The sequence below is a fragment of the Pleuronectes platessa genome, chromosome 3 (assembly GCF_947347685.1).
Source record: "Pleuronectes platessa chromosome 3, fPlePla1.1, whole genome shotgun sequence".
In the NCBI taxonomy this organism is placed as follows: domain Eukaryota; kingdom Metazoa; phylum Chordata; class Actinopteri; order Pleuronectiformes; family Pleuronectidae; genus Pleuronectes; species Pleuronectes platessa.
In genome coordinates, this window is record NC_070628.1 from 2224748 (window position 1) to 2237095 (window position 12348).

General features: G+C 45.2%; 1 protein-coding gene across 1 annotated transcript in view; it reads left to right on the forward strand.

Annotated features, from left to right (window-relative positions):
- Positions 1 to 5650, forward strand: part of LOC128437504 (slit homolog 1 protein) — a 90526-nt gene extending 84876 nt beyond the window's left edge. Inside the window, exons 39-47 of the mRNA XM_053419689.1 lie at positions 76 to 249; positions 559 to 787; positions 922 to 1052; positions 2801 to 2955; positions 3041 to 3252; positions 3336 to 3460; positions 3605 to 3813; positions 5316 to 5435; positions 5532 to 5650. Of these exons, the coding sequence (XP_053275664.1) occupies positions 76 to 249; positions 559 to 787; positions 922 to 1052; positions 2801 to 2955; positions 3041 to 3252; positions 3336 to 3460; positions 3605 to 3813; positions 5316 to 5435; positions 5532 to 5650 (1474 nt within the window). The remainder of the gene's footprint in view (positions 1 to 75; positions 250 to 558; positions 788 to 921; positions 1053 to 2800; positions 2956 to 3040; positions 3253 to 3335; positions 3461 to 3604; positions 3814 to 5315; positions 5436 to 5531) is intronic.
- Positions 5651 to 12348: the final 6698 nt, after the last annotated feature.

Below are 12348 nucleotides of genomic sequence, written 5' to 3' on the forward strand. Positions count from 1 at the left end.
TGACTCATGTGTCGTGTTATCTGTGTGTTTGTACGTGTGTACGTGTGTGTGTGTGTCTGTGTATGTGTGTTCCAGGTGTGTGTGTATCCCCGGCTGGGTGGGGCCGGACTGCAGTATAGATTATAACGAGTGTGTGGATCATCGCTGTCAGAACGGAGCTCAGTGCGTCGACCATCTGGACGGTTACAGCTGCGTCTGTCCTCAGGGATACAGGTACTGGGAACACTGGGAGTGCTGGGAATGTCGGAGGTACAGAAACTGTACCTGGGAAACTGGGCTTACTGGGAAAAACAGGGAACACAGAAGAGGAATCTTGATTTAAGATCAGGGAAACATGCATCATATAGTGATGGTGATCTAAAGTAACAGAATTATAATGAAAAATAACCTTAGATTAATACCTGATCTAATTAATATAATATTTACATGATAATATGCACGAAACAATATGACCAAGATTTGCACAAGCTTGAAAAGGATGTTGACAAAGTTACTTATGAAACAACTTTATAAAAGAAATCATCTTGACACTTGTGATACTTGTGATGTCATCATCAGTGGACAGTTCTGTGAGGTGGCCCTTGTCCCCCCGTCCCCGTGCCAGCTGGCTAGTTGTCAGAACGGCGCCCCCTGCCTGGAGGGGACGGGCACGGCCGAGTGTCAGTGCCCCCCCGGCTTCGAGGGTCAGAGCTGTGAGAAGCTGGTGAGCGTCAACTTCGTGGACAGAGACTCGTACGTCGAGCTTCAAGACGTCAAGAACTGGCCCCAGGCCAACATCTCCCTGCAGGTGAGGACACACACACATGCACACACACACACACACACACACACACGCACACACACACACAGACACACACACACACAGACACACACAATAAAAATGATATCCCACATGTCAATACTCTGGTGTGTGTGTTGCAGGTGTCGACAGCAGAGGACAACGGCATCCTGCTCTATAACGGAGACAATGAGCCAATCGCTGTTGAGCTTCATCAGGGTCACGTCAGGGTCACGTATGATCCCGGGAACCAGCCTGCGACCACTATTTACAGGTACACACACACACACACACACACACACACACACACACACACACACACACTGCATCCAGTTGATATTCTTCTGTGTTCCTGCTGCTCTTCATCCTTCAGTCCAAAGAGACTGATCATCAGGATGTTTTGTCTCTGGATGTTTTGTCTCTGGATGTTTTGTCTCTGGATGTTTGTCTCTGGATGTTTGTCTCTGGATGTTTTGTCTCTGGATGTTTTGTCTCTGGATGTTTTGTCTCTGGATGTTTGTCTCTGGATGTTTTGTCTCTGGATGTTTGTCTCTGGATGTTTGTCTCTGGATGTTTGTCTCTGGATGTTTTGTCTCTGGATGTTTGTCTCTGGATGTTTTGTCACTGGATGTTTTGTCTCTGGATGTTTGTCTCTGGATGTTTTGTCACTGGATGTTTTGTCTCTGGATGTTTGTCTCTGGATGTTTTGTCACTGGATGTTTGTCTCTAGATGTTTGTCTCTGGATGTTTTGTCACTGGATGTTTGTCTCTGGATGTTTTGTCACTGGATGTTTTGTCTCTGGATGTTTGTCTCTGGATGTTTGTCTCTGGATGTTTTGTCTCTGGATGTTTGTCTCTGGATGTTTGTCTCTGGATGTTTTGTCACTGGATGTTTGTCTCTGGATGTTTTGTCTCTGGATGTTTGTTTCTGGATGTTTGTCTCTGGATGTTCGTCTCCGGATGTTCGTCTCCGGATGTTTGTCTCCGGATGTTTGTCTCTGGATGTTTGTCTCCGGATGTTTTGTCTCCGGATGTTTGTCTCCGGATGTTTGTCTCCGGATGTTTGTCTCTAGATGTTTTGTCTCTGGATGTTTTGTCTCTGGATGTTTGTCTCCGGATGTTTGTCTCCGGATGTTTGTCTCCGGATGTTTGTCTCCGGATGTTTGTCTCCGGATGTTTGTCTCCGGATGTTTGTCTCCGGATGTTTGTCTCCGGATGTTTGTCTCCGGATGTTTGTCTCCGGATGTTTGTCTCTGGATGTTTGTCTCTGGATGTTTGTCTCTAGATGTTTTGTCTCTGGATGTTTGTCTCTGGATGTTTGTCTCTGGATGTTTGTCTCTGGATGTTTGTCTCTGGATGTTTGTCTCTGGATGTTTGTCTCTAGATGTTTTGTCTCTGGATGTTTTGTCTCTGGATGTTTGTCTCTGGATGTTTGTCTCTGGATGTTTGTCTCTGGATGTTTGTCTCTGGATGTTTGTCTCTCGATGTTTGTCTCTAGATGTTTGTCTCTAGATGTTTGTCTCTGGATGTTTGTCTCTGGATGTTTGTCTCTGGATGTTTGTCTCTGGATGTTTTGTCTCTGGATGTTTGTCTCTGGATGTTTTTCTCTGGATGTTTTTCTCTAGATGTTTGTCTCTGGATGTTTTGTGTCTGGATGTTTGTCTCTGGATGTTTGTCTCTGGATGTTTGTCTCTGGATGTCTTGTCACTAGATGTTTGTCTCTAGATGTTTGTCTCTGGATGTTTGTCTCTGGATGTTTTTCTCTAGATGTTTGTCTCTGGATGTTTTGTGTCTGGATGTTTGTCTCTGGATGTTTGTCTCTGGATGTTTGTCTCTGGATGTCTTGTCACTAGATGTTTGTCTCTAGATGTTTGTCTCTGGATGTTTGTCTCTGGATGTTTGTCTCTAGATGTTTGTCTCTGGATGTTTTGTCACTAGATGTTTGTCTCTGGATGTTTGTCTCTGAATGTTTGTCTCTGGATGTTTGTTTCTGGCGGTGACTCTTCCTCCCTCTGCGCTCAGCACTGAGACGGTGAACGACGGGCACTTCCACACCGTGGAGCTGGTGACCTTCAACCGGATGGTGAACTTGTCGGTGGACGGAGGAGAGCCGACCACTCTGGACAGTCAGGGGCGGAGCCAGCTGGTGACGGGGGAGGCTCCTCTGTACGTGGGAGGTAAGAGCCGAGGTGGAGGCAGACACGTGATCTCAGTGAACCTGATCCGTCACACGACAGATCCATGGATGTTGTGTGTGTCCAGGTTTGCCGGAGCAGGCGATGCCGGCGTCTCTGGGTCTGTCCTCTCAGACCCTCAACACGTCCAGCTTCCACGGCTGCATCAGGAACCTGTACATCAACCAGGAGCTGCAGGACTTCACCCGCAGCCACATGAAGCCCGGCGTGGTCCCGGGCTGCCAGGCCTGCCGCAAGCTCCTCTGCCTCCACGGCCTGTGCCGACCGGACACCGCGCAGGTAGGAGACGGACAGCACCATGTCCACACTGTGCATTAACGTCTCAGTGGGACATGAGGTAGTAAACGTGTCCCCCGTCACAGGGTCCTCAGTGTCACTGTCAGACAGGCTGGACGGGACAACACTGTGACCAGCCAATCGCAGGAGCCCTTACTGGACCGGAGGTTGTCGCCACCGCAACCAGCGTCCACCCGTGTGACGGCAACAAGTGAGACAGTCCTGTTCTGTCTTTCAGAGACATGTCACATGTTGCACTTTACACAGAAACTCCTCAATTTGACCTTTATGAATCATATTTAATGTCGAGGCTTCGCCGCGTCACTGACTCGTCTGCGTGTGTGTCTGCGTCCAGGTGCGTGAGCGGCGTGTGCACCGAGCTGGACGCGCACACGTACCGCTGCGACTGCCAGGAGGGATATCACGGTGCTCTGTGCAACCTGCAGGGGGCGCCAGAGGCGTCCTGCCAGGGTCTGCAGTGTCTGCACGGACAGTGTGAGGAGACGGAGGGGGGGCAGCGCTGCGTCTGCCAGGAGGGATTCACCGGAGAGAGCTGCGCCACAGGTGAGCGGGGGGGGTCACTACTCCAGACGGTCACTACACTGCTTTTCAACCCCGACTGTAAATAAAGATGGACGACGGTGTCTCCACCTCCTCAAACTGTCCAGACATGAAGGCAGAATGTCCCGGTCATAGATATAGATATAAAGGCTAGATGTCTCGTCCGCGTTTCCGACCAACGGAGTCGAACGTCCGAAACATGGCGGCCATCTTGCCACAGGGCGGCTCGCCCACCCATAACATTGTGTTGGTAGTGAAACATGTACTTTTTAAAGAAAATAAAAGAAAATAATTCTTGATGTATATTTGTAAAGGGAAATCTTGTACATATTTAAGAACATTATAAAAATTTTGGGAAAATAACATAATTATTCATAAGTATGCAGTGTCATAACTACATCTCTGACGTTTATAAAAAAACAAACCGTTTAAAAATCGGTTGAAAATTGAACAAGTTATTGTTATTTAAAAAGTACGTACCATTACATCACAATGTTATGGGTGAGCGAGCCCCCTGAGGCAAGATGGCCGCCATGTGCGGACGTTCGACTCCATTGGCCGAGACATCTAGCCTTTATATATATATCTATGATCCCAGTGATGAACACTGAACTCCACCAGGGGGCGATCAAGACGCTTGGCTTCACTTATTTGGAGCTGTCACATCATCCATCTTTATCTACAGTCCAGGTGTCGACGCCCATCTTCATTCCCGGAGCTTTTTATTCCTGTTATTACGAAATGATCCGACCAAAAGAAAATCACATTCATGCTGAAACTTTATTTTGAAAATACACATTCACATTTTCTATGTTTTGTGACGACAAAAGTTAAACAAAAGTGCTTATTTCACACTGATGTCGTGTCTCTGATCCGAGGTCAGTTCACTTTGTCAGATCTGTCGCAGCTTTGTGTCGAAAACAAAGACAAAACGTGCGTTCAGTCAAATTGGAGTTGTTTTTGTTTTTGTTTGCGTTTGATTCGTCGTCTTCGTGTCTTCAGCTGTTTCCTCGTCAGACTCTCGTTCACGTGTGCAGAGAGCATGTGGGCGAGCGGTGAGATGCTGTCAGAGTCGATCTCAGCTGTTGTTGCTGCTTCGTGACACTTTTATAATGAGACTGTCGATGAATCCACGACACATCGTGAAATGGATCAAAGTTTTCAACCAGTTATTGTCAACAGGTCAACAGGTCGTCCTCTTCTTAACTAATTAGTTTGTTTGTCTCTCAGGTTCTAATTTAGGTTTTAGTCGCTGAAGAAAACTGTAAAACATTCAGTTATCAAGTTGGTTTATTATTAGATATATATTTTATACTTTATTGTTTATAGATATCATTCGTACTTCACGTGTTATTTGATCATCTTGACAATTTGTTTACGTTGATTTGGTTTGAACCTAACTCCGCCCCCCCCCCAGGAAACAACAACACTATCTGTGGTCACAAAAAAAGGAAAAACATGGACTTACATATTAATAAATATTATATTGTGTTTCCCGCCCTCAGAGTCTCCGTGTCGTGGTGAGCCGGTGAGGGATTTCCACCGGCTGCAGCGCGGCACCGTCCTCTGCCAGACGTCCAAAACCTTCTCCTGGGTGGAGTGTCGGGGTCGATGCCAGGCTGGGGCCGGGCCGGGGGCAGGGCCGGGAGTAGGACCGGGAGCCGGGCCGGGAGCCGGGCCGGGAGCCGGGCCGGGGGCCGGGCCGGGAGCCACCGGCGCCCCCTGCTGTGCTCCTCTGAGGGTGCGGCGCCGGCGGCTCCCCTTCGAGTGCGACGACGGGACCTCGTTCACACAGGACGTGGAGAAGCCTGTGGAGTGTGGCTGCAAGGAGTGTGTGTAGTGCTGTGGGTGGTGCGCACATGCAGACACAGACACACACTCACACACACACATAACCACAAGCTGAAGAGGTACACACACTGTAGGGACTCTCACTGATGGACGGAGGTTGTCGGTGGTGTTTGTTTTGTGTGTTTTTTGCGCACAGACGCAGTTTTGTAACATAAGACAGTTCTTCCCTCCTGAGACATCAACGAGTCAACCTCATCATCTTCATCATCGTCCTCCTCCTCCTCCTCCTCTTCCTCGCCAGCTGCAGAGGAACCTGTGAGATAACTACCTAACTCCGGCTCATTACCGATCCTCACGCCTCCGCACGCCTTCTGTGTGTGTCTCTGAAGTGTGGCCGCGCCTCCTCCCCTCAGTCGACTCGACACAGGAAACAAAGACACGAGTCCGAGGCTCCTTCCTTTGAGAACTGAAACATCTGGCGTCCACACTTTGAAACACAGAAGTTTGGAAACACAGCTGATCTCGTTTCAGTTTGGACAAACAGAAACTGAGGAGTTTGGAAACGATGACATAGACACGAACAGTTCACTTCTGAATTCTCCAATGAAACAACTCTTTCCATGTGCAGGGGAACAGATATGAACGGATATTTCAATTTATACAGACACAAAAAGCTTGTGTGCACAGAGATGGTTTTAGTTTAAAAACACTGTTAGATGCTCGTGAGTTCACATTTTTCAAAAGTTCCATTTTGAGGTATTAGAACTGGAGTGATGCTCCTTCATCGTCCCTCAGTGACCTCCCGCTGCCGGGGTCGGGCTCTGAGTGGAGATTGAAGCAGATCAGCGGCGGTGGCGTCCGGTGATTTTATGTTCTGACCTCACAACAACCCTCAGCCAGTCCATCACAGCTCTGACCTTCCAGAAGCATCCGTCCATTCCACTTGTCCTTTTGGAGGGTCACAGTGGGGGGGGGGGGGGGGGGGGGACACGTCACCCGTTTATCACAGGAACCAGGAAGGGAAAAGACCTCAGTCTCACATCGGCCTCATAACATCTGGTGAAACGTGGATTTGAGACGTTCCTTCGTCAAAGTGGAGAAATTAGAGAAACTGGAAGCAGCAGAAACCGTCATGTTAATATTTTATTGTCTAATTTCTACTATTTTGAAGGGAATCATATCATATTTGACCAGGATGTGACCAATGATAACGTCCCAGTCGACCACACATGTCCTCGTCCACTCGAGAGCTCGTTTCCTTCTTTCTTCTCAAAGTCCCGACTCCGGTGATCGTGAGGAGCTGAAGAAACTAAACTTCTTTTATTATCTGTGAAACTTCCTCTAACTGAACAAGATGCTGCTCATCCCTCGTTTCTCCTGCTCTCCTCCTCTGATGAGACTCAAGGTCTGAATTCACAACTTTCCATTTTGTCCCTTGATGCTGAGTCTTTCATGTGTTGTTCAATTTCAAGACAAGTTTTCTGCTCTTTACTTAAACTTTGAATTTTATTTCCATTTAATCTGTAAATGTTTAAACTTTACAGTGACAAAGTATAATTATACTAATAAAATATATGTAAATCACAGTGAACAGGTATTTTAGGACAAGTAGTCAGTTTCCTCAGAGCAGAGAGTTGATGTGTGAAAATAAGTTTGATCACATTTATCATGAAATAAGCTGCTAAATTAAAAACTAACTTTTCTTCACATCAGCTGATTCACTGCAGATCAACACGTCTTCCTCTCATGAATAAACTCCATTAATGATCTGATGTGTGGAACCATCAGCGCCCCCTGCAGTTTGAAAAGAGGATAACAAAGACTTGATCCACCTCCTCTATAATATAATCTGAACAGAGCCCAAAGGTCAAAGGTGACGGAGTTCACAGGGGACGGCAGCGGGGTCCTTCCCATCGCTGCTCGCCAGACGCCCTTTCTCCCAGTTCAAACTGGTGTGTGTGTGTGTGAGGGGAGGGTGTGTGTGTGTGTGTGTGTGTGTGTGTGTGTGTGTGTGTGTGTGTGTGTGTGTGTGTGTGTGTGAGTGTGTGAGTGTGTGTCATTGTTAAGACGCCGTCCATGTTAATGAGCTTCATTATACGCCGATCAGACTCCTCCTCTTCTGGTGAACGCTTCGTACAAACAAACACGGGACAGATGTAACTTTTATAAATGATGACATGTAATTTATATGGACGTGAAACTAAAATAACAATAAGTGTGTGTAATGACTTTTTAACATGTTTATATTTGTTTTAGTTGTTTTTTTGTCATGAAGGCCGAGTTGTGTCATGAATCTGAAGTAAACTAACGTAGCTTTTAACATCATCATTATTATTATTGTTGTTATTATTATTATTATTATGACTATAACTGCAGAACGTCTACACAGTAACAGCCTAACAGATTGTAATATATTACTCTAATGCTTTTGATTGGCTCATAGTATTTTTATATGTTGACGATGAACCTGTGTCTGTCTCGTCTGTAGCTTCTAGATTCAAAGTCTCTGTTTTTTTTTTCATTTTGCCAAAAAACCAAAACTGCGAAAAAGACAAAAAAGTTTCCGAAGCGATTTCACGTCATCATTCATGGAAATTAAAAAAAAAAAGGAAGAAAAGAAGTAGAGTTGATGTTGTTTCATCCGAGTGGAGCTTCTCCTTTTTCCTATTTATTTAAATAAAGAGCTGTTTCTCCTCCCTCCTCTTCCTCCCTCTCGTTCTTCAGCCTCTGGTTTTCTCTTCTTGTTGCTGCCGTGACCTCTGACCTCATTGTGTCACGGCTGTCCAGTGTCAGCGCTGAGTGGACGAGCGATGGCAGCTCGTGGAGAAGAGAGAGAGAGAGTGTGTGATGTGGGGGGGGGGGGGGGGGGGTTACTGTATAGGAGACGGAGTGATGGAGGAGGACGGGGGTTCTGTCTCTGTTTTTAAGAAGGGAGTGGGAGACGGAGGACAAAGTGAGGAAGGATGGAGGGAGGAGAGGGAGAGGAAGAGGAACATCCCACAGGGGGGGTGGGTGGGGCTGTGGGGGGGCAGCACTCAGAGACTGAAGCCGTTTAATGAAACAGTGATTTATTCGTCCCCTTGTGACCATAAAACATAATATACACCCCCCCGACCTCCCCCCAGCACACAAACACACATCCCTCCATCCACCTCCACCCCTCCACCTCTGCAACCCCCCCCCCCCACAACCTTTCCTCACCACCATCTTTACCCCTTCCCCCCTCTCCTCCTCTCGTTCTGTCTCCCTGTGTCTTTAAAGGAGGATAAAATTGTAGCTGCAGCATCCCCCGCCCTCCCCCCCCAAACCCCCATTCCAATAAAGCCTCCACATCTTCTCACACTGACAAAGAACCACAACACACACAGACACACACACACACACACTGCAGCCTGGTCCTCAGCTCTGATTGATCACAAACACAATAACTGAGGAGTTTGTCTCTAAACTGGATAAATATTAAAATCCATCTGTTCGGTGAGAAGAAGAATTTATGTTTGATCGACTTCAGAGGAAAAGAGGAAACGTCTCTTCAGGTTTTATTAGATTCATTAAATCAGACAAAGACGTGAACGGATGTGAAACACACATCGTGCTTATGAACGTGGGAACTTCCTGTAGACGAGGCTGGAGAAATGAAAAGGGCCCAAAACAGCTTGAATACAGATTCAAAAACTTACTTTATTATGTCTTTAATTATAAAAAACACTTCTCAGAAAAGTTCTTCACAAATAAAAAAACACTCAAAAATAACATGAAGCACGTTGGTAAAGAATAGAGACTAAACGTGTGGCAGAAATTTGAGCTTGACCTCTAATGAAACTAGAACGAGGTTTGATAAAAGTGTTTTTCTTCAATCAATCAACTGATCAGAAAGATAATTAATAATCAGATGCAGAACGAGTCAAAGCTTCATTTACATCATAAATATGATCCCAAACTTTTCACAACACAAACAGTGATGTCTTGATTTCATGTGGAGACACACACGCACACACACACACACACACACACACACACACACACACACACACACAACTCAAAGGTTTTCATCAAAGCTGTTTCGTCTCCTTTTTGATTTTACTCTCTTTTTATTCATCCTCCTTTCACTGTCACAATCTTTTCTCAGCCTTTTCCATCATTTTCTTTTCCTGTACTCGTTCTGTCTTTCTCTCTTTCTTTCTCTCTTTCTTTCTTCCCCTCCTTCTTCCCACGTTTACTTTCCTGTTATTTATCATCTCTCTTATTTCTTCTCTTCATTTCTTTACTTCTTTCCTTCCTACTTCCTCATCCCTCCCTCCTTCTCCTCTCTTGTATCTTCCCCCTGTTTCTCCTCACTTCTTTTTCCTCTTGTACATCGCTCACTTGTCTTTGTTCACCTTTCCTCCTTCATCCCCCTCTCTTTCTTTAATCACACCCCTCCCTCTCTCCCTCGTCTTTTCCTCCCCCTCCACTCCTTCTGTTTCCTCCTCCTCTCCATCACCTTGCTCTCCTTTGTTCATCCTTTTTTCCTTTTGTCATCCTCTCTTCTTTGTTCGCTCTCCTCCTCCTGCTTTTCCTCCCCCCCCCCCCATCCACACACTCTCCTCCTTTTTTCTCTCCTCTCTTCTCGTGCAGGTCTTTTTTGCCGTAGAGCAGATGTCCTTTTATTGATATGATCATGGTTAGTGGTCTCCAGGTGCTCATTGGATCCACTGCATAACCTCCTGCAGCCACACACACACACACACACGCACACGCACACACACACACACACACACACACACACACACACACCCTGCGGCTACAGCATCTCCTGGATGCAGTGAGCAGGGAAGACTGGATGCAGGAGATGGAGGTTGGGATGAAGGCTGGAATGGAAAAGAGGAAAACGAGGGAAGACGGAGGAAAGAAGTTGGGAAAGGAAACTGGGGGGAGGGGGTGGGGGGGTTGGAGTGACAGAGATAAAGAGAGATGGGGGGGGGAGGGGGGGTTCGAGAGCGCCGCAGGCAAACTGAATATTTCAGGCATTTGCCAAAAGAAGTGGGAACAACCAAGGTGACCTGGGAGGAGTTCCTGTTGGAGAGAGAGAGAGAGAGAGAGAGAGAGAGAGAGAGAGAGAGAGAGAGAGAGAAGGACGAGCGACTCCTATAGATCAGTGTTTCCTTTCTGTCTTTCTTTCTCTTCTCTCGGCTCCGACCTTGTCGAACACTTTCTCTCCATTCAGTGTTAAATCAAGTTGCTCTTAGAATGACATGAGGAGGAGGCGGAGCTGGAGACGTGAGGTCGGACACGTGGAGGTCAAAGGTCACATCGATCCACGTTAAATATCTTCTACTATAACACACAAGCTGCTGGAAAACATATTTCAGTTTCTATTGTGAAATAAATCTGGATTTCCGTGAGATTTCAGGTGAAAGTTTTAAATCTGATACGTTGAGATTTGTTTAATTTCTCAAACTGGTTTAAAAAACCTCTGGGACGTAAACTTATGTTTTTAGGTGGATGCATAAAGTTCTAATGACAAAATAAACTTAATTCCTATACATCTTTTAAAGCATAAAAAATCAAATGGTGTTATTTAAAACCGAACAATGAATTAAGTTAAAACTATGAAAACATTTAAAAAGTTAAAGCCGTGTTATATTTTTGATAAAAGAAAAAACAAGGTTGACCAAAAAGTAGCAGTTTTATAAAAGATGTCGACAGAAGATGAGTCTGTTAATTTTCTAACATAATTGATGTTTATATGAATTTCTTCCAAATTTAATAAAATTAATCACAATGACGCGTCGAGCTTAATGCAGAGTTTGACTGATTCAGGATCAGTTTCATCTGGATGTGAGGAGAAGATCTTCTGTGTTTGAAGGTTTGTTTGACGAAAATAAAGAACGTGTCAGAAGATTTTCATCAATAACATTAGTTTAATTATTAATCAGGTCGAGATTTGATGAGAATAAATTCAAACCTGGTCTGTCGACGTCTGATCGGAGGAAACTCTGAAATCACTTTGATGAAATAAAGATTTTATTAAAAACATTAAGGTTCACGTGTGAAAACCTTTTATTTATGAGATTTAATGTTTTCAGGGATTAAAATATAAAACAAAAATTAAACCGACTCAGTCTTAATGTGAGGTGGATTATGTTCAATAATTATATTGTTTACTTTTAAATCGCACATATCACTGTGATGGTATGAATTGATTCCCTATATAATATATAATATGTATATGTTATATCTACTATGTGCATCTCATTATCTACTATTTATACCAGCATTATGTGAATGTGGTTGTTTTGCTGTTTAGCTGAAACGTGAATTCAACCCACATCATTAGAGACGTTGTGTCAATAATCTGTTAAAACATGAGCTGTGGCTCAGAGAGGAAAGAGGTTCGATCCCCACTCAGCTTGCCGAAGTGTCCTTGAGCAAGATACTGAACCCAGAATGTCCCTTCTCATAGAAAGGGCTGCACATAGATGAGTGTGAAGAGCTGAAGAACCATACAAATACAGGTCAGAGCTGCAGAGTGTGTGTGTCTGTGCTCTAACTGCAGCCGAGCTGTGTGAAGACGACACACACTCGAGTGTCGTGCGTGGGCTCTCTTTAAAAAGTGTTGTTTCCTGAAGGTCTCTTCTCATAGATCTGTTGTGTGCGATGAATCCTGTAAATCCAACAGAGCGGGTTCTGGATTCAGAGCAGAAGAGAAACTGGATTACTCACAAATAATCTCTTTGTCTGGACTTTTGACTAAATCTTTATCAA